General features: G+C 38.5%; 1 protein-coding gene across 12 annotated transcripts in view; it reads left to right on the top strand.

Annotated features, from left to right (window-relative positions):
* LOC127938034 (SAM and SH3 domain-containing protein 1-like) overlaps positions 1-19,787 on the top strand; it is a 184,820-nt gene that overhangs the window by 123,609 nt on the left and 41,424 nt on the right. Inside the window, exon 1 of one of the 12 annotated variants that reach the window (XM_052534402.1) lies at positions 13,012-13,858. The exons of 9 other annotated variants lie outside the window; for them this stretch is intronic. In XM_052534402.1, the coding sequence (XP_052390362.1) occupies positions 13,757-13,858 (102 nt within the window). In that variant the 5' untranslated portion in view covers positions 13,012-13,756. Of the gene's footprint in view, positions 1-13,011; positions 13,859-13,925; positions 14,119-19,787 lie in introns of those variants that run through there. 2 more of the 12 variants (XM_052534410.1, XM_052534404.1) reach the window with 2 other exon arrangements.

Below are 19,787 nucleotides of genomic sequence, written 5' to 3'. Positions count from 1 at the left end.
GTCATGCGGCACTGTAGACAGGAGAAAATTAAACTGTTCCATCAAAGGAAATAATTGCATTTTAACTCATTTTAAAATAGAAAACAGATATTTTAATTGGTAATCTTATGTCAAACATATTATGTTACTGTTTTTTTTTTTTACTGTATTTTTCATCAAACAATGCAGCCTTGGTAAACATAAACAACTTTTCAAAAACAAAAATCCTGACTTCTAACTTTTGAGTGGAGTATGTAAACGTGTGTGCGTGTGCATGTGTGTGTGTGTGTGTGTGTGCGTGCGTGCGTGCGTGCGTGTGTGTGTGTGTGTGTGTGTGTGAGTGTGTGTGTGTATGTGTGTGTTTGGCTCTTCTCAAAAATGTTGTGTAGGGGTTACAGTTTGTAGGGCTAATTATAGACTTATACCTAATTAAATATTAAGATTTAACACATTGTCTCTATTTTAATATCTTAGTAAATGTGTTTGTGGAGAGAGAACTGACAATGAGCGTGTTTCTTGAGTTCTCAGGGGGAGAGAGAAGCTTTCGTTTGCTGAATGGGCTTTCAAAACTGTGTCATACTCCAGATGTGTGGTGACCTCATCCAAACCGAAGCCTTTACAGAAACTGAAACGGCAGTGAACCACATTAGCTCAGAAATGTCCTAGTGTGTGTCTATGTTGCAGGGATTCTTCGGTGACATATTGGTGACACTGTTATCTGCACTATAGTACAGTGAGAGTATCTTCTGGAGTGTGTAATCGGACAGTAAGCCAGTCATATCACTTCATTCCACATCAGTGATGCACATGGGTGTTTCTGTTCTGTAGCTGTGGCACACCACAAAGCCATGAAATAGTGCATGTAAGGGTGTGTACAGTATGTGTGGCTTCATGCAAATGTAAGTACATCAAATATCTTATGTGCTGTTTTTACTTAATGGTGTGAAAGTGCTGTATCAATATTCAGTCCCATCACAAACTGGTTGCACGTGTGCTGTATAGACACGTCTCTTGTATGTGTGCCTGAAGACAATGAAATGTGACGCTCCCATTCTCCTGCTTTCCACCCTCTTACACACTGACAGCATTCACCGTGCACACACACAAACACTAATGCTCTGATGCTGCCCATATGAGTGAACGTGTAGAATGAGAGACAGGACTGGCTTTTGTTTTATTCACTGACAGAAATGCTGTTCAGTAATGAGCTCATGCCACAGTAGTGCCATGTAGTGGCAGTCAAGCACACAGGCCTGTACCAGTACTTCAACACACACACATACACACACACCACTTCATCATGCACAAACTGTGGGGGTGAGCAGAATAAAATATGTTGTGCTAGGTTATCAAACTTAATTTCAACAGTTTTTGTGATAAAACTACAGTGAGGACACAGCATGTGTCGGTTCAACGGTTACAGTTTATTGAGTTTGTGTGTGTATATGTATATATAACATAACTATACTTGGACTCCAAGGCATTATGTGAGATGGCACTATTACCTAAACACTTGAAATGTGGAGACCAAATATACCACCGTAACGAATTTCTCATATTTGTCATATTATCATTATATTCTATGGGTTTAATGAATTTGCTGACAATGCAGTTATCTTTGACTGTCATATATAGCTGTAAATTTACAGGAGAGTGAAAATAAAGATAACTAAAATCAGAACTGAAAACAAATGTTGGATGAAAAAATAAACTCCCAATAAATGTCCAAAAGGTTTATTGTGTTATATATTATGCATAATTTACATTTTGCATTCGCTGTTGATTTGATAGGAAACATTACAATTGTAACTTATTATTGGCATCATTGTACAAATTGAGAATGCCATAACGTCAGGTTCATATTGTTAGCAGATGTTTTATTCTTCAGTTATGATTCTTGATACGTTTAATTATTTTCCACAATCTGTGTTTGCATTTGTGTTTGTGGGTATATGCACATCACTGGTGTGTCTGGTTTATGTCTGGTTTGCTTTCATTTCTCTGTACTGAATCTCAGCTATGCCAACAGAGACCACCCTGCCTGCCTGCCACATTTTCTTACTGTCCTGCCATTTATTTAGCTGTATGTCTACCTATCTCTGTCCGTCTGTCATCTATATATCAGTCTGCTGGTACATTTCAATTTCTGTCTGTCGATTTGTCTGTGTCTATCTCTAATGTTTAGAGACCGTAGGCAAACTAGTTGACAGACAGATAGATAGATATAAAAAGTTGCAGATGTTAATCTTTAACTACATGTTGAAATATAAACAGAATTACTGTAATTAAACTGATTGCATTTTGTAAACATTAAGTACACAAAACTTATTTTTGAGCTGTGTATCACTTCAAATAATGATAAATTGCAGTTACAAAAACTTGCAGCAATGATAACTTGTAGTTAGACGTGAATCAGATTTTGATCCAGTGAATTCATTTGCTTCTGACTAATTGAAACTGACTACCGTAAATCAGTTGGACTTTATGGTAGTTATTTGTGAGGATGCTGTGGCCATTCAAAATAAGCAATACAGGAAACATTGCAACAAAATAATTAAAGACACAACAATACTATGAACAGTTCTTCCGGAGACACTCAAACCAGTGTTCGTTTATTTTAAAGGGTTTAGACTTTGTGTAATCTGGCAGAGCAGTGTTTTGATGATACAAGGTTTTTCCAGTAAAAAATGAAATACTTTGTTGCTTCGCTATATACATACGGACACACACACAAAACGTTCTTAGGTGGGCACACATGTAGCTGCAGAGATGTTGACACAGCATCTACGTCCCTGTGGACTAATGATTGTTATTTTGCTGCCTGCTGTAACAGCCAGGTCTAATTGTGTGTCTGAAAGCTCCCGCTGAGTTTGATGTGTTTATGAATGTCAGTCCCACATTAAAAACTTGGATAATGGGGCTCATAAAGTCAAGCCCATCCTGATCAGAGCCAGCAGACTTGTACCTAGATCCTCTTTTCTCTTTTATCCTCCACCCCCAGCGGCGAGTTAAGTGGGTTGCAGTGTGTGAGTGTGTTTGTTGGCGTCCGGCCGCAGTAGTATATTAATAGAGGAAGACTACCTGAGGGGGAATAGGTGTTTTGGGAGCTGGGATTGAAACAGCCCATTAAAAGAGTTGTTTTCATTTTCCTCTTGTCTTGCCCACAGCAGCAGGAGTCCAAACACACACCGTTCACTTTCACCACCCGGCTTCTCTTCACTTTACACGTCACGAAAAACAGTTCACATTGTAGCTTTTTGAAGTGATAACATAGATATGCTAAAAAAAAAAAAATTCTGGGAAATCAACCTACAAATGACTTACTTAATTTGTCTTAGCATTTTAAGCTGGGATGAGAAAGTATTTATTATAGAAAAAACATACACTTCACCTTTAACATAATTAATCCATAGTTGACATCAACACTGGCACTGAATTAATATGGAATGCTGAGTTGAGTTGATCTTGGCTGGTGCGCTGTTCAGATGATTTATTGTGGAATAGATTGTGATCTGTTGGACTGCCCTGCACAGCATGCTTTCAGAGGCAGCCAGAAGCAATCAAAGCCCAACCCATCTCTGTCACTCTCTGTCACTCCCCCAGGCATTATCAAACGCTCAGAGGTTGTCTGCCTGAGTAAATAGAGCAGGAGCTTTCTGACGATGCCAACTAGCATACAAGCAGGAAAAGAGCAATGGGGGCCAGGGAAGTTTGGAGTTTGCATGAACTTTTTGCACGTACACTTTTTTAATTCGATTAGATTAGATTTCCCTGCAATATATCTCTGATATTGTCCTTCCTGCAGGAGCTTTTGGATACGGGTTGTTCTTCCTCCACGCTCAAGGTCTATGTAGCAGTCATAGCAGCCTCACACGCTCCTATAGCTGGCCAGCCAGAGGGCAGAAACAACCTAGTTGTTTGTTTTTTGAAAAGGTCTAGGAGGCCCAACCCACCTCGCCCTATCACCATCCCTACATGAGAACTGCCCACAGTCTTGAGGGCTTTGAAGAGCCCTCCCTTTGAGCTGCTACAGTACATTGACCTTCTTCTACTGACACTAAACCCCACCTGTCTTGAATTCGGCCCGACGACTCCAAGGTCATCCTGAAACCGAGGCATGGTTATGTACCTAAAGTGCAAAGGGCCTCCGGTCACAAAGCAGAGACTTTCCAAATGGATAATCCATGCTATCACGCTAGCATACTCTTCTTTGGGCCTACTATGCCTCTTCTTGGGCTTGGTCTAGCAGTGTGTCCATTGCAGAAATTTGTGCAGGTGCCGGCTGGGCCTCGTCATTCACAATTACCACACTCTGAAAAATGCTGGGTTGCTTCAACCCAGATTTGGTCAAATATAAAGTAATGCAACCGTTAGGCTACATTTTTACATAACATTTTAAACAGTAAAGTTGGGTTAGTCCAAATTTTTAGAGTGCAGGTTTTATAATCTGGATGTTCCAGCCTTACAGGCTTAGGTCCTTTCTGCTTAAATGGACTTAGTCTGGCCATATGGCAAAACCCGTGCTTCAGGCGTTTGCCTTCTTCACTGCATGCTTTTGGCTCCCTCTGGGTTCCGAGGCTGTACAATCTCTCTTTTTAACGATTACTCAGCGCTGGGCCGACATCTGCGAGTTTGGCCCTATTGCCTCCTGCGGGGCTTCCCTGCAAAATACTTGGTCTCTCTGGGCCCCATTTGGTGCTCAAGGCAAGTTCAATTATTAGTCGTTCCTCTAGCATAGCAGGATTGTACTGGTTCCCCATAGTGTCTTAGCAGACACAGTACGATTGAATTATCGATAAGGGAACGTACTCGATTACTAACATAACCTTGGTTCCCTGAGATAGGGGAATGAGTACTGCGAGATAAAAAGTAATAAGAAATGAGAGGCATTTTGTTACAACAAGTAAGAAAAGTGCTGCAAAGCATCAATTTGATATAATGACAGATACAGCAGTTTGATTAAAGGCATGATTGTTAAATAAATAGTTTCATATTCAGTAACGGATACCTGTTCCCCCTTAAGTATAATGTCTGGCCAGATCTGTATGTTTATTCGCATTTTACAGTGCCTCATACAATCAGAAATTGAGGTCAAAACTATGTTTTGTAAAAGATTCATCCCTGCTTGCTTGAGGGCAATGAGTTTGACCAATGTATGTGTGTGTGAGAGATTGAGTTCTGAGTGTCGGAGCTTAAATACTTCATTGCAGTAGCCCATATTTGAGTGTTCATGTTCCTTAACCACAAACTAAAGGACCCCTGTTTAATCTGTCTGTGAAGTTATTAGAAATAACAACTATGACTTGTTTTATGTGAGTGGTATCTGTTTTATTTTATTTTTATAAATGATGGCTGTAACCAGTAAAACTCTTGTTCCGTAAACTCATAGAGATTTTACAGTCAGCCTGGTAAAGACATTTTGTGTGTTTAGAGCTGTTGATTTTGTTGGTGAAAAATGGGGGAAAAAAGACATAAAACACATTCTGGACTGTGTGTGTGTGTGTGTGTGTGTGTGTTTATAAATCATACAGAATTCGTTTTTTTTTGAGAAAGTACAAATCCACAAAGTTTCCTGTGAGGGATATATTTAGGGGTAGGGTTGGTGTAGGGCCATAGAATATACAGTTTGTACAGTATAAAAACCATTACGCCTATGGGATGTCCCGACTTTTCACAAAAACAAATGTGTGTGTGTGTGTGTGTTTTCTCTGGGTTTGCATTCATGACCCCAGGGGGAGCTGTTTCCTTACAAGTGCAAACTCTGCTTTTGAACTTGTAAAGTACAACAACTGTGGAATTGATTCAGAAATAATATATATATATATAATCTATCTATCGTCATTGTGTGTGTGTGTGTGTGTGTGTGTGTGTATACATATATACTTCTGTTTTATAATAATTCGATTTTACCATTAAAAATCCCTATATGTAATTAAGGGTAAAGAGCACATCCCAGTGAGTCTTTGTCAGTGAGTAATCAACCTCACTTTGGGACTCATTGTGCAAAACCCATGGCTGAAATATTATTTCTGTTTCTATAGAAATCAACTTTGGTCTGACCCTTGTGGTTGAGGTCGAGAGCAGATCTGTCCTAGCAGATGAGTGCCTATATCCCTGTCATCACCACTGATGGTAGCATGCATCCCTCTCATCACTCCCTCACACTAACAAACCTGAGCCAAGCACCTCAGGCCAGCGGCCTCCTGCTCTCCACCTCTCCTGTGTTCTCCTCCCCTCTGCTTGTGTTTGGCAGGTAGTCAACTCAGTTTCTCGCCCTCTGATTCTTGGTCTCCCCACCTTGCCTCCTTCTTTTGCTCTTCTTCTCTTCATTTTCTCTGTAGAAAAGAAGGATTAAGAGATGAGAGTCAAATGCGTAGTTGCTGTAAGTGGCTGCTTGTGGTTCTTAGATTACTCTTAGGAGAGGAGAGGCCTAAAATACTCCTATGATATACTTTCTGGAGAATTCTACTCAAATCCAGCCATAGAAAACAAAAACATACCTACATTACCAACATACCGAAAGACAAACAAAAATATCCACCCATTTGCTTTTGTGTTTTCTTCTCCTTATCTTTCCATCATTCTGTTGTGTGCAGAGAGTCAACTGCGTTGTCCTGAAACTGTGATTGTGATGTGTGTGTGTTGTGCAGAAGTGTATGTTTATGAATATGAATAGGCCTGTCCGTGACAGATTGGCTGTGTGTAAAGCTCCAAATCAGTACAACATTTTTCTTGAATGTAACTTCACTCTCCAGTGGATTGGTTGCTGTGGCAACAGGCCTGTTTGTTGTGGGTGGGAAGCAGAGACAGACAAACACCAGCATCTGGACGACTGGCCTCTTCCAGGATAGTGTGGCGCAACACCACACCACATAACATGTTCAGGACAGGCAATCACATTTATTGTGCACTTGACCCATTTTTTTATTATTTAAAGGAATAATCTGGGTTCAATTTGAGTTCATCTTAGGTGACAGCATTTGTGGCATAATGGTGATTAGCACAAAACTTCATTCTGACGCATCACTTACATGTGAATGAAGGCAATTTTGGAGAATTTAAAAGGAAAAAAATGTTTGTTTTTTATTTTTTTTATTACAACTAAATTTTGTTGTTAGTTCACCATTAGTATTAATACTGTTCTGCACACTCACAGTTCAGTCATTTATAGGTGTGACAGCCACTTTCTACAACTGAATTAACTGCTGAGAAATTCAGGTTGGGACAACAATCTTACAAAACATTGTATTCAGTGTGAATGTAACCAAACTGAAAAACTTTTTGTTTATGACATATTTAAGTTAAAATCAGTTTGCATAAGTCTTTTAGCACTGTTATGCTACTTTGGTCAAAAATAGCAGATAGCAAACGCGGGATGCCAGAACATTATTGCCATGTTGTCAATCATTGCAATTTTGAGAGTGAGTTCTGTTCCATACACACACACATTTAGGGGATTTACATTCGTATTCACAGTGTCTACATGGCTATAAAATAACTTGCTTTAGCCTAAGTCTTCTGTTTCAACTTGTTTTAGACTTTTAATGTTTAAAAGCTCTTAAAAGCATGATGGGTTCTGATTGGCAGGAAAAAAAATATAAAGGGATTTCACACAAAGTCATTCCTCTGTGCCGTTATTGTTATAGACCAGTGGTCTGGACTTGTTATGTTTATTGTCTTTGATGTTAACAGGCATTTATTTTGCAAGTGTTGTCACTAACTTGTACCAAACCCAGAATAAGCTGAAAGAAATAGCCATATGTGCTATATGCTACTAAATCCTATGTGTGGAGAACAGCTGTTTGTTCTTGTGATGATTACACACATCTGGGTATTTCACAAGGATGTGAAAGATTCTGTCAGGCTTTTATTAATTGCTATGGGTCTGTGAAGTTCTCATTGTGACTAGCTGTAGGAATACCTATGAAAATAACACAATAATGAAGACAATGGAAAACCTGAAACAAACATGTTTTTTATCTTCTTACTGAGAGTCAACATGTTCAGCATTACTATTGCTGTAGGTTAAACTATATATATATATATACCATTATTATTATTTTTACCATTACTTTTACATTTTTATTCTAATGTAAATGTATCATTGTTTCCACAAAAATAAGCAGCACAACTGTTATTATATCCCAATAACATAGCATAACTATAAGTAAGACATAATGTTTTTTACTTTCATTCCGAACTAATCTTAGTACTCTGTCTATTATACTTTCTGATTTTCCAAATGGTACATTTAGCCTGCAATTGTGATGTCAACCAGCAGGTGGCTCTGTGTGGAAATGAATAGTTCACACTGTGACTACATGGGGCATACTGGTGGCTGTGCACACTGTTGTGTAAAACAGATTATTTGTCCTAGACTAAAGTTCCCTTACAGAGAAATGAATACCAGGATGATAGATTTACCAGACACATAGTGGTATTATGATGTCGTTGTGTGGAGAACATGCCATTGCTCTTCTGAAAGATTAGAAACTGTTGATTTTAAGGTTTGTTATTCCATCAAAAGTTACATGTCGATGCCATTTGATGAATGGAATTACAACCTCAGCCAGTCTGCCAGCAAATCTCTGGATGAATGTGATTGGACGGCTGGTTACTGGATGGCTCAAATACTGAGTTTCAGTGTGCCAGACTAATGCAACTGAAAGAAATACTTCAGCTAATAGAGGGTTTACTCAGTCATGAAATAAACAGCCAAACGGATAAATGATCCCAGCATTTCTGTACCCTCCAGTGCCTGGATCACCGAAAAAGTACAGTATAATGACAAAAGCAAGTGTTTTAGGAAAACAAGTCTCTGAAACACATGGAGTGTCTTAAGGGGACATACCAAGTTTATGCAAAGAAGTTTATGAACAATTACAATGGTCATTTATGTAAGGGCTACACGATTATTTGCTTGCTTGTCAGTAGAGCCTGTTCTGTATTCAGAGGTAAATCTCCATCTCGTGAGTGCTTTCACATAGAGCAGCATTTACTACACAGAGCTGTTGTTCACTGACAAGCTGTGCTAGACCACAGTCATGCGATTTATCGTGCAGTCCTGATTTGTTTGTGTGTCTTTATGTATGTATATATATAATATTATAATGGTAATAATATTAGAATGGTTATAATAGTAATTTTGGTATTTTTAACTTTCTTTACATGTATCCTTCATGACTGGGGAGGAAGTGCAGGTCTGATTACTGTGATTACTTTTGTTTTTTTGCCACATCAGCATGAAGACACAATCAGGATAAACATCCGTAGACCGCAGAATGCTCATCTCTCCTTGAGATCTGAAGCAGACATGCATCTCTCACACAGAGCTTAGCACATTTGTTTTCTGAAGCTGTATGTTGTTTAGTGCAACTGGAGTGAATCCTTCCCACAACCAGCATGAAGCCGAAAACACACAAACACACTTCTCAACTTCTGAGAGTATTCTGTTTGAAGTTAGTACTGGCTGCTGTTGGAAAACCACCCATATTAATGACTGATCCTCAGGTAACATGACAGCTTCCTGATCTCTGACAGTGCTGTGTGTCATTGGGTGAATTCCACCAAATTAAATGCTTAACGCGATTTCTGGGAACTGTATAGAATATGCACATTGCTTTACAATTAAAAACAAAAAAGCCTAATCATTTTTACACCATTTTCTGTAAAGATTTAAGGACTGTATGCAAACATCTTTTAAAGTGTTTTTTTTTTATATAAATTAAGTCTTCTGAATACACACTCATAAATCTCAGTTTAATTAAAGTGGCAGCTCATATCCTGTTGCAGAAGGTCATTAAATGTTTATGGTCACCGTCTCAGTTTATTGCTTTTAGTGATGTTTGCAAGTGATTTTATCATCCAAAATATCCCTCATGAAAATGACCTGGTTAGATTACATTAGGATAAGGTAACCCACTTTTTCATCCCATATTTGTTTTGTTTTTTTCCCAGAAGTCAAACCTCCAGCAGAAATCTCTGAATTAGAAGAACAAAGAGGAGCATGATAGTTCTGAGCTCTCCATATCTGAAGACTGACTTTTAAGCCGTTAGTTGGTCTAGGGTTAGAGGAACTGGTAATGAAATGGAATAAAAAGGTGATGTGTGGAGACAGCAGGGTTCAGTTCCCAACCCCAACAGTTTTTTTAATATCAGTTCTAGTTGGGAGAAACTAACAAAGAGAAGAATACACAAAAACAGCTAACTTCCTGCCTAGCATAAACAGGACAAAAACATGATAAAGAAATTTAGCACCCACCTCTCTACTACACCCCCCCAGTAAATTAACAATATTAGCTTAATAACTTCCAAAACAAACCAAATTCCTTATCATAGGCTCCAGATACCACAAGAGTGTTGACACAAATACACTTTAAAGGAATCAATCAACAAAGTATCAATCAAAACAACTAACAAAGCATGTTGGGTAGAGAATAGAATCCTCATGACGCAGCCTCCACACACACCCTGTGCTGTGTAATGGTGCTGCTTAAATCCTCACGCTTCCCCTGCTCCTGTAATCACGTCAGATCACCAATCATTGGGATAAGGTGGCAGCCATTACCTCCTGCTTATGGGAAGTAAAGGAGTAGAGAGAGAAACGGAGAAAACAGAAAAAAATCAAATCAAATATGTCCTTGGGCCTAATTGAAATTAATATGCTTACCAAGGCAGTATTTATTTGATGAAAGATACATCCAAAACTGTAATATTGTGAGATATTATCATAATTTAAAATAATAGTTTTTTTTATTTTATTTATTATATTATATTTTAAAATGTCATATATTCCAGTGATGGTGAAGCTGACTTTTCAGTAGCCATTACTCCAGTCTTTAGTGTCACATGATCCTTTAGAAATAATCTCCTCTGTAACTTAAAAATGTGTTTTTGATCAAATTAATGCACTCATTCTGAATAAAATGCTCAATTCCTTTAAAAAAAATAATTGTGACCCCAAATGTATGAATGGTAATGTATCATTATCTTTATTTTAGATTTTTCTGAAGAATATGTTTCTTTCGTCCTAGCTTCAGCAGATCCAAACATTCAGCATGGGGCTCTGCATGTGGATAAAGCTGTAGATGTTAACCTATGCTCAGTAGACATATCCATACATCATCAATTTAGTTGAAGTAGCTTATCATAGCACAACAGTGAATGTTTTGCTGTCTGCAGAACCGGAGGCTGCAGGTGGCCAACATTTTGGCACTTTCTATATAAACAGATCCAGTGTGCTGGGCCAAACTGGCTCCAGTAGTTCCGCCACCGAGCATGTGGATCACTGGAATACCAATCACTGTGCTGCAAGAGAGCCACTGTGTGTGTCTTACACAACAACACCACCATCAGTGCCACAGGTGCAGAGAGAGAGATGAGCAAAAAAGATTTCAATCATTAGCACGGGATAAGCCCTGTTTTACAGGTCAAAGCAATTTTGTGTGTTCATTATGTCTGGTACGATTGTTTTTTATGATCTCATTGCAGACAATGACACACTCACCTGTTTTAGTCTATAGAGCCACTTTCCCATATTTGATGTATTTCTATTTATAGGTAGTATGAATTGGGTGCAGCTGTGTTGACTTTCCCTCCTTAAGGTCTATATGCTCGGTTGGCCCCCTGTAGCCTGGCATTAAGTTAAGTGTTTCCTGAAGTATTGTGTGGAAGTGTTTTGCAATCCCTGCAGGTTACAGGCCCTTTAGTGTAACAACACACTTTGGTTTGAATCCGGATGGCATCTCAACAAAAGAGCATTACCTTTGCTCTACCATTGAGTGCTGTTAGAAACTCTGTTTACTCAGCAGGGAACTCCCTTACATACACAAAGTGACCCGATGCTTTGACCTCTTCATGGTCCTCTGTGATCCAAATTGATTGACATCATTTTTTTTGAGCAAACCTTGTGCAAACCACGCATACAGTAGCAGACATCTGGCAAAGCACTTCCAGAATATGGAATCAAACCATGTTCCTCAGAGGAGTTTTAGAAAGTTAATGAACTTGTGTATGTGTATTTGAGCGTAAAAGATCATGTAAATGTGTATTGGTTGAAAGAGAGTTGAGCATGTGTTTTATATGTTTAGGCTATAAACATTAAGCCTTTTTAGCAGCTGTTAAGTCTGTTTCCCTGTCTGGGAAAGTAATTCCCCTTTTACCTCTAGCTACAATACACATTCATTTAATTTGAGTAAGTGTGTATTTGTCTTTGTGTGTGTGAGAGAGGTGACTTAAGTTTGTATAATGTAGATGGTGCTCATAAAAAAATAACACTAGTGTAGACCACTAAAATATTTGTTATTATTGAGAACTAAGCATACTCCGTGCTACTCAGATGTTTTTGTGTGATCTGCATGTATGGATGGTTTTTCTCTGTCCCTGTACTAATGGAGGAATTCTAACATAGAACAAGAGGGACTCGCTCTCAGTTTCCCTCTCTCTCTTTCAGGCTGTTCTGGCATCTATCACCAGACTAGATAGTTGTAACTGTTTCAGAGAATGTGTCTGGGAATCAGAGACAGAAAGAGGAGAGAAGAAGAGCAGACACACATATACCATTTTTTGCACTAGACAGGCCTGACAGGAGATATATCCAAGTGTTCCACAGTTTTGAATGTGCACATTTATTTAATTCTTTCCTGTTGTCTGTCTTACTGCAGCTCAAATTACACAGGAGCTCAGATGTTAGTTAGATTAGTGAAACCACTGTGCCTTAAATCTTCCCTCCAGGACAACCACAATGGTCAGATGCCACATTACAAGATCTTTTGAAAGATTATGATGTCACAGATTATGTTACATGAGGATGAAATTACCATAGCCCCCCCCCCCCCCCACTAAATTAACTTTGTGACTGAAAGGACAATATAATATATATATATATATATATATATATATATATATATATATATATATATATATATATATATATATATATATATCCTAAGTCAAACCTAAGTCAAAAAGAGTATACACTGCTGTGTAAAACTTTCAGACGTGCTTTGAAGTGTTATGAATAGAACATGGATAACGTCATGCTTCTGAAATAATGTTCTCATGGGCTTTTGTTTTTTGAAAGCATTGTGAGCAAAATGTCGCTTTGTTCTTTTGTGTCTGTTTACAGTGGGGAAAGTATTGCTGGAAAAGCGAAAGGAGAGATGCCCTTTTCCAAAGGTCTCTTGTTTGCCTTCGTGTGTTAGTAAAGTTAGCGAGGATCAGTTTGTCCCTTTTGTGGCAGTGAAGCGCGAGAGCCGAGTGTTGTTTGGCGGAGTAAACCATTGTGCTGAAGAGGGGGAGACTGGAAAACTCAAGCGCAAAAGTCCGCTCCGGGCGTTTTTGTCAGTGTTGTAGCCGAATGGTGATCTCGTTGGTACTTCGGAACGTTGTTTGTCTCGGGATTGGCTTTGATTGTATTAATGTATTGTAATTATTAAGACTTTTTATATCGTACACTAAAGATAACTCCCCAAAGTTTGGGTTGGTTCGCACCGACAAAGTGCCAAGTGAATCGCTGAAATCTGTCTGACTACACTTGAGTTAAAGTTTATCCGTACGGTGTGCGCTCAGCTGGATTTAAATGGAAAACATATCTGAGACCTTGATTAATATGTATTTCTGTACTTTAACGGAATACATTGCATTTACCTTTGAACACGCACTATGGAATAGCGAAATGCTAACTCAGATTTAAAAGACTTCTGGAAATATTTGATGGTTTTAGGATTAACATTCATCAACGTGAAATTTGAGGCTGTAAATCCAGCAGTTTTTGACAATGGAGGAGGATCAAGTGTTCTCTCCCGAAGAGCCGCAGGCGGCCAGCGCCGCATCATCGGACAGTTTCTCCCGTTTGTGGTCGGATGTGATGGGGATGCTGGTAAGTTTGGAGTTGGGGGAGGGGTGTCACACGAAGGCAACTTGAGAAAAGTCCTTCAACCCAAGGGGCTTAATTTATTGGAGCTCATTGCGTGTAACTTAGTGGTTGTGCTTTGATGCCAAGCGCATGTTAAAGCAGACCTTAGGAGCGCCAGGACAACTTCAGTAAACTTTCTGCTCGCTGTGAACTTGAAGCTTTATGGTTCGGTCTGTTGAGAGGCATTGAGAAGTTTAGAAATCTCCTGGGAATCGTATCACATGGTATGTAACTGAAATGTTTGTTATTATTGTAAGCTAGCGCACGTGCAGCGTCAGATAGCCTACGCAACGTAACTCATACACAACAAATATGTTTTCCTTGTTGTTTTAATTCAAGTCTAATGACCGACTGCAAGTACAGTATCCTTATTTTCTTAGAAGTAAACTATTTAGTTACGAAATTAGTGGTTACTTTTAAGATGGCAACATTAAAAAACGGGCAGTGCAACAATATTATCATATTAGTTCATATAGTTCATATATATATTAAACAATCCATGTTTTTTAGCTTAGATATTTAACCAAATCTAATTATCATTTCGAGGACTTTAAACATTTTGGTCCTATCTGATGATTTTTTTAGTGTTTATTTGAGAAGATCAAACAAAGGATTTCCTTGGCCACCATAGCTTTGAGTGTAAAAAATTATCTTAGTATTTTGTATTCTCTCCCAAGGTTGTCTCTGTTGTCTGTTATTTGCACATTTTACTGGTCCTAGTTACAATTTATCAATCAGTTCAGTGTTCATATTTCCACTGAGACCAGCTTAAATAGTGATTGGCACATTTTAATGTCCTCAAGGCTTAGTCATTGGTTTTAATTTGATCTTTAATTGCAGCTGTTGTGTAGGAAATTGGTCAAAGTGGATATTTACATATAGTTATTCCCTTAGACTTTATCAGATCATTAACATGCCTGTTGTAAAGCACTCAGATAAAGAAAGAGATAAAGGTGTGACATCCATTCCCAATGAAACGGCTTTGCCTCTTGATGGCTACAGTGTTAATTAAGCATGTGAAACGTGTGTTTGTTTATTGCTTTAATGTCTAGGAATGTGAGATTACTTAATGAGAAAAGATTCTATTTTTCTCTGTTTCTGTTAAATCTGATGAGATAAACTGTGACACTGAAACACATGATTCATTTCCTAAAGATGTAGGCCTACACCTTTCTTCCTCCCTCAGGCATATTTGATCATGTGATGTTACTGTACAATGATAAGTCTTTTTTTCGTAGAATACGTCTCATGTATATTCCTCTTCTTACAAACAGCCCTGCTGTGCTACCTCATCTCTAACTTGCACACTCACAGGATAATACTAAAACCACATTTCCCAAACAACAGGTTGAGACTTTACTTCTCCAAAGATATTCTCAGTTTGGGATCACTCAACCCCCAACAACAAACTGCAGCTATTGTTTATGATCCTTGCAGCTTTAATCAAATCCTCCATCTTTTGGCTTTAAACAGCTCTTTTTAGTGGCCTTCATCCATAGAGGTAATTTAAGCCCCTCTCACACTGCCATTCCAGCAAATACACGGGTAAAGTGTTCCGGCAATTGTTCCCGGGTCGCTAGACTTTGCACTTTCACACTGCCAGTGATTACCCGGGATATGTGTGTGCTTTCACACACAACCCGTAAAGATCCCGTTACGACATGTGACATCAGGGCGTGATGTGTCATGTACGAGTATAAAATGTTAGGCACATTATACTTTCACTGAAGCAAGCGAACGATCTCGGCATCAGTGTGGAAAGTGAGGAACTAACTGAGCTCTGCTTCATTACAGTTTGCACATATTTTTTCGTCGCGAATGTTGATGTTCCTTCAAAACAGTACTGCAGTGTCTCTCTTCACAAAAGTGAATGCCTGACTGTATACAAACTTATTTTTGTTAATTGTTAATTTTTAGAACCATGTAAGGGATCATATACAGTCAGCTGGTCATTATTGTATCATATTGAAGGATTTTAGTTAGCAATGATGATTAGATGACTCTATCTTTCATTACAAGGCAACTTAATAAATTAATTAATTTGAAATGTTTATTTATATTAAAATTGAAGAAACATACCGCTGAGTGCCAAGCCAGAGATGAAACTAGCACAGATGTGTAGGAAATTGGTTCCCAGGGAAAATGGTCAAATATACAGTATACATAAACCACAATTGACCAATCAGAATTAAGTATTTTAGAGCGCCTTGAAATAAATATAGAAAGCGTCTTGAATGCATAAAAAATATGGTTAGACATGGTTTCAGTTAAGCTGACCATTAGACAGTCTGGGTCGTTTTAATTTAAACTTTTACAAACCTATCAGATGTGTCTTGTTAGTAAATGAAATGTTGTTGTTGTTGTTGAAGGGAACTCTGAATATAAAGGTTTTATAATGGCAAGAACTAGATTTTTTAAGTTGCAAGATAGGGGTGGGCGATATCTCGATATTTAAAATATATCGAGATATTTTTTAAACACGATATGGATTTTGACATATCGTATATATCGATATATTGTTTATATTCTGATTCCGCCACTTTGCTTGTTTGCCTTCCCTGTGCTGTGCTCGCCCCCGCTCGCTCGCCCCCCGCCTCCTTGCTTTTGTCCCCTCTCACCTCGCGTGTAGAGAACTAGTCAAAAAAAAATAAAGACAACTGGCTCCATTATATGGAGATACTTCAGTTTTAAGGCGTAGGGCGAACGGCAGGCAGATGTCTACTGTAGGGCCTAATGAAACGCGGACGGAATCGCGGAATCCAGTCATAAAAATGGAATTTACAGTTTAACGCGGAATGTCACGGAATTGGTCAAATTTTAAATGAATTAATCAAAAGTCGGTCATGCACTTACATCAAATCGCGAAATGGACTAATATCTGCAAATATTAACCCGGAAAAGTCTATTTAAATATGAATCCTGCATGTTCTGCGTGTCTGTGTCAACGAATGGAGCAGAAGCGCGTCTTCATTCATTAAACACGGAAGCTCGCATAACGCTCGCGCTGATTTCATTGTCTTTCCTCTCTCTGAATAAAGACGTGAACACATGAGGAACATCTCCAGAACTGCACTGAGAGTCACTTCATGAGCATCTGACCGTTTGATTTGAGTAAGACTAGCTCATATCACATCATAGACTGTGGTATCACATACACAGAACTGTAAAGGTAAACCCGTCAAAATAAAAGTATTTGACAGAAATCTATTACTATTGTACAGCAGAATGTAGATGGCCCACTACTACTACTATTAAAATGAAACGAACATAATTTTATAAGGAATAATCACACAACATTTCTCCCATGTTTTATTTTTAATAGTAAATCCCCTTTGTTTACCAAAAAATAAAGTTTGCTTAATTTTAAATAATTAAAAGATAAATTAAATGAATGTTTTATGCCTTCATTTGAAAATCAGAAAAATGTAAATACACAGAATTTCTGAAGGGAAAAAAAACATTTCACATAAGGCTATTTTAAGAATTGTTTTTAACTAATTAAGTTGTTTTTATGCATTTAAATAATTGCACATGCTAAAACACAGAATTAGGTAACAATAAAACATATGGTGAAGAAAAAAATAAAATGTTTCATAGGCCCCTTAACATGTAATATTTGCCTTATTTGTTTTTGCAGTAGTTTTTTGGGGGTTATTTTTCCTGTAAAGATATCGAGATATATATCGTATATCGAGATATAGCAAAATATATCGAGATATATTTTTTGCTCCATATCGCCCAGCCCTATTGCAAGATCATTTTTGCTTTCTTAAGTGCATACATTGCTACATATGAGGCAGTGTTTAAGACTGACTATCTTATGCTTATGTTGATAAATAGCATTTGTAGATTTGGCGGCTACTGAGTTGCGAATTAAAGATCTGAACTACAATCTTGGGTAAACCATATGCATGCCAAGATCATAGATCTCTCTTAATGAAAATACCTATGTCTGCCTGTCATTGAAGTGCTGCCTGTGAGAGCCAACCCCAATTAAATATAGTTCCACTAATCTAAATTCACTTTAAAGTCAGTTAACAGCCCGTCACTCTCATTTCTACTACAGTCTCTTGGATTTATGTTGTGGCAGTGGATGTTTTAGAGAGAAAATGATCTGTGTAATACAGTTTTGACATCTTAATCGTTTGCATTTTTAAAAAAAATAGGACAAACTTGTCGAAGCTTAAGCTAGAGTATTTGCATGTAACATGCAGTAGGACATGCAATATAGATTTGAGAAGCATGTTATTAAAAGATTTAAACAGTGATGATGTGTTTACATCATCATTGGATATTAGACAGTGTGTGGGAGAGTGGCTGGGCATATCCGCAGTACTTAAACACCTTGACATTAACTGATTTAGATTACTTCCCACCTCTGATTCCAGTTAATTTAACACATTCTCCACCCATCACGGCACAGGATTTTCTCTCTCTTTTTTCATCACTTGTCCTTCCTTATCCTTCAGCCCTCTGTGGATATCCTGAGGAAGCCACCCTAATGAGGGTGTGTCAGGACCCCCTGACAAACTTCTCTCACATCCTATCGAACTCAAATACAACTCATGCCCACTTTTCCTCTCCAGGGCACCACCATATCACAACATGTCAAGCAACTTCCCTATCCCCACGTTAGGCCGGCGACACACTGGATGTGTGGTGCAAGCGTCTCAGCTGCGTGGCGTGTCTGTTTTTAATTCAGCTCCCATGTCAACAGGTTAAAGCATTCAGACTGCCTGCGTGAGACGCGCGTCTCAGGCGCTGCTCGAGCCGTGTGGAAAACTCGTGCATGCTAGAAATAGAACCAACGCCTCTTTTTCGCGCACGTGTCGGAAGCGTTTCAAAGCAAAATATACTAGGAAAATATGTTTATATGTCATCGTGTACACAAATGCATATTAATTCATGACCTCTTGATATTTGAAAGTATATAGGTTGGCATAAATTCAGATATAAATGTAATTTAAAAACTAAAATAAAATATTATAGATTTTCAAATATTGCACCTGTCAAACATTGCCGTAATTGCCGTAAATACTGTTGACGGTGTCCTATCAGTAAATGGTAAAATCAGTAGGTGTGTAAAAAAAAAAAGTTTATGTTGTTGTGATGAAGACGAGCCTGGTTTTTCGGCGGCCTCCCTCTATGTCACCTACAGCAACAGCAGCGCGCAGGCACGCTTCTGGTGTGTAAAGACACAGAAAACGCGAAGCAGCCACCACGCTTCTGGCACGCAGCAGAGACGCCACGCATCCAGTGTGTCACCGGCCTTACTTTGAAGAGTGTGAATAATTTCCAGTCATATGGTGTCCTTTAGTCTTCTGTACAAGGCCATTAAAACATTAAGGCTTTTCGGACCACTTTTATTCCAGAACTAAATGTACAGTACTGGAAACTTGGAAGATTTTGCGCAAAAATTTCCCAATACCATTTAAAGCGTTGCATTTGCACCAGGTGTACTAGGAAGTGACGTTATCTGGTCGACAGCGACGTCATTTGTGCATAGCATTCAACAACAGAAACAAAGATGAACAATATTAACAACAGGCGGATGGAGGACACTGTGATCGGAACTGGGTCTTTGTTGTGTATCTCTCACAATAATCATTATGGAATGTTGATGTATACCTAAAGTGATTGAAAAGAACGGAAAGGAGGTCTAAGAATTTCCAACAACAAATGGTAGTGCTACATTTGCTACAAATGTCTGCACTTCAGCGTCTGTCCATCTATCGCTGTTCTTCATTCTTGCCATATAAGTTGATGCAATGTTTACAGTATGCTTACACTGGGTGAGGGCGTTTTCATACAAGTCTGGCCAATCAATATCTACTTAAGTCACGGGTTAGTGCCAGATGTGCTAGTTAGACCCTGCTCCGGAGTAGGAGCTAAT

This window comes from Carassius gibelio, chromosome A20 (genome assembly GCF_023724105.1).
Source record: "Carassius gibelio isolate Cgi1373 ecotype wild population from Czech Republic chromosome A20, carGib1.2-hapl.c, whole genome shotgun sequence".
Classification (NCBI taxonomy): domain Eukaryota; kingdom Metazoa; phylum Chordata; class Actinopteri; order Cypriniformes; family Cyprinidae; genus Carassius; species Carassius gibelio.
This window is presented reverse-complemented; position numbering and strand designations above follow the sequence as displayed.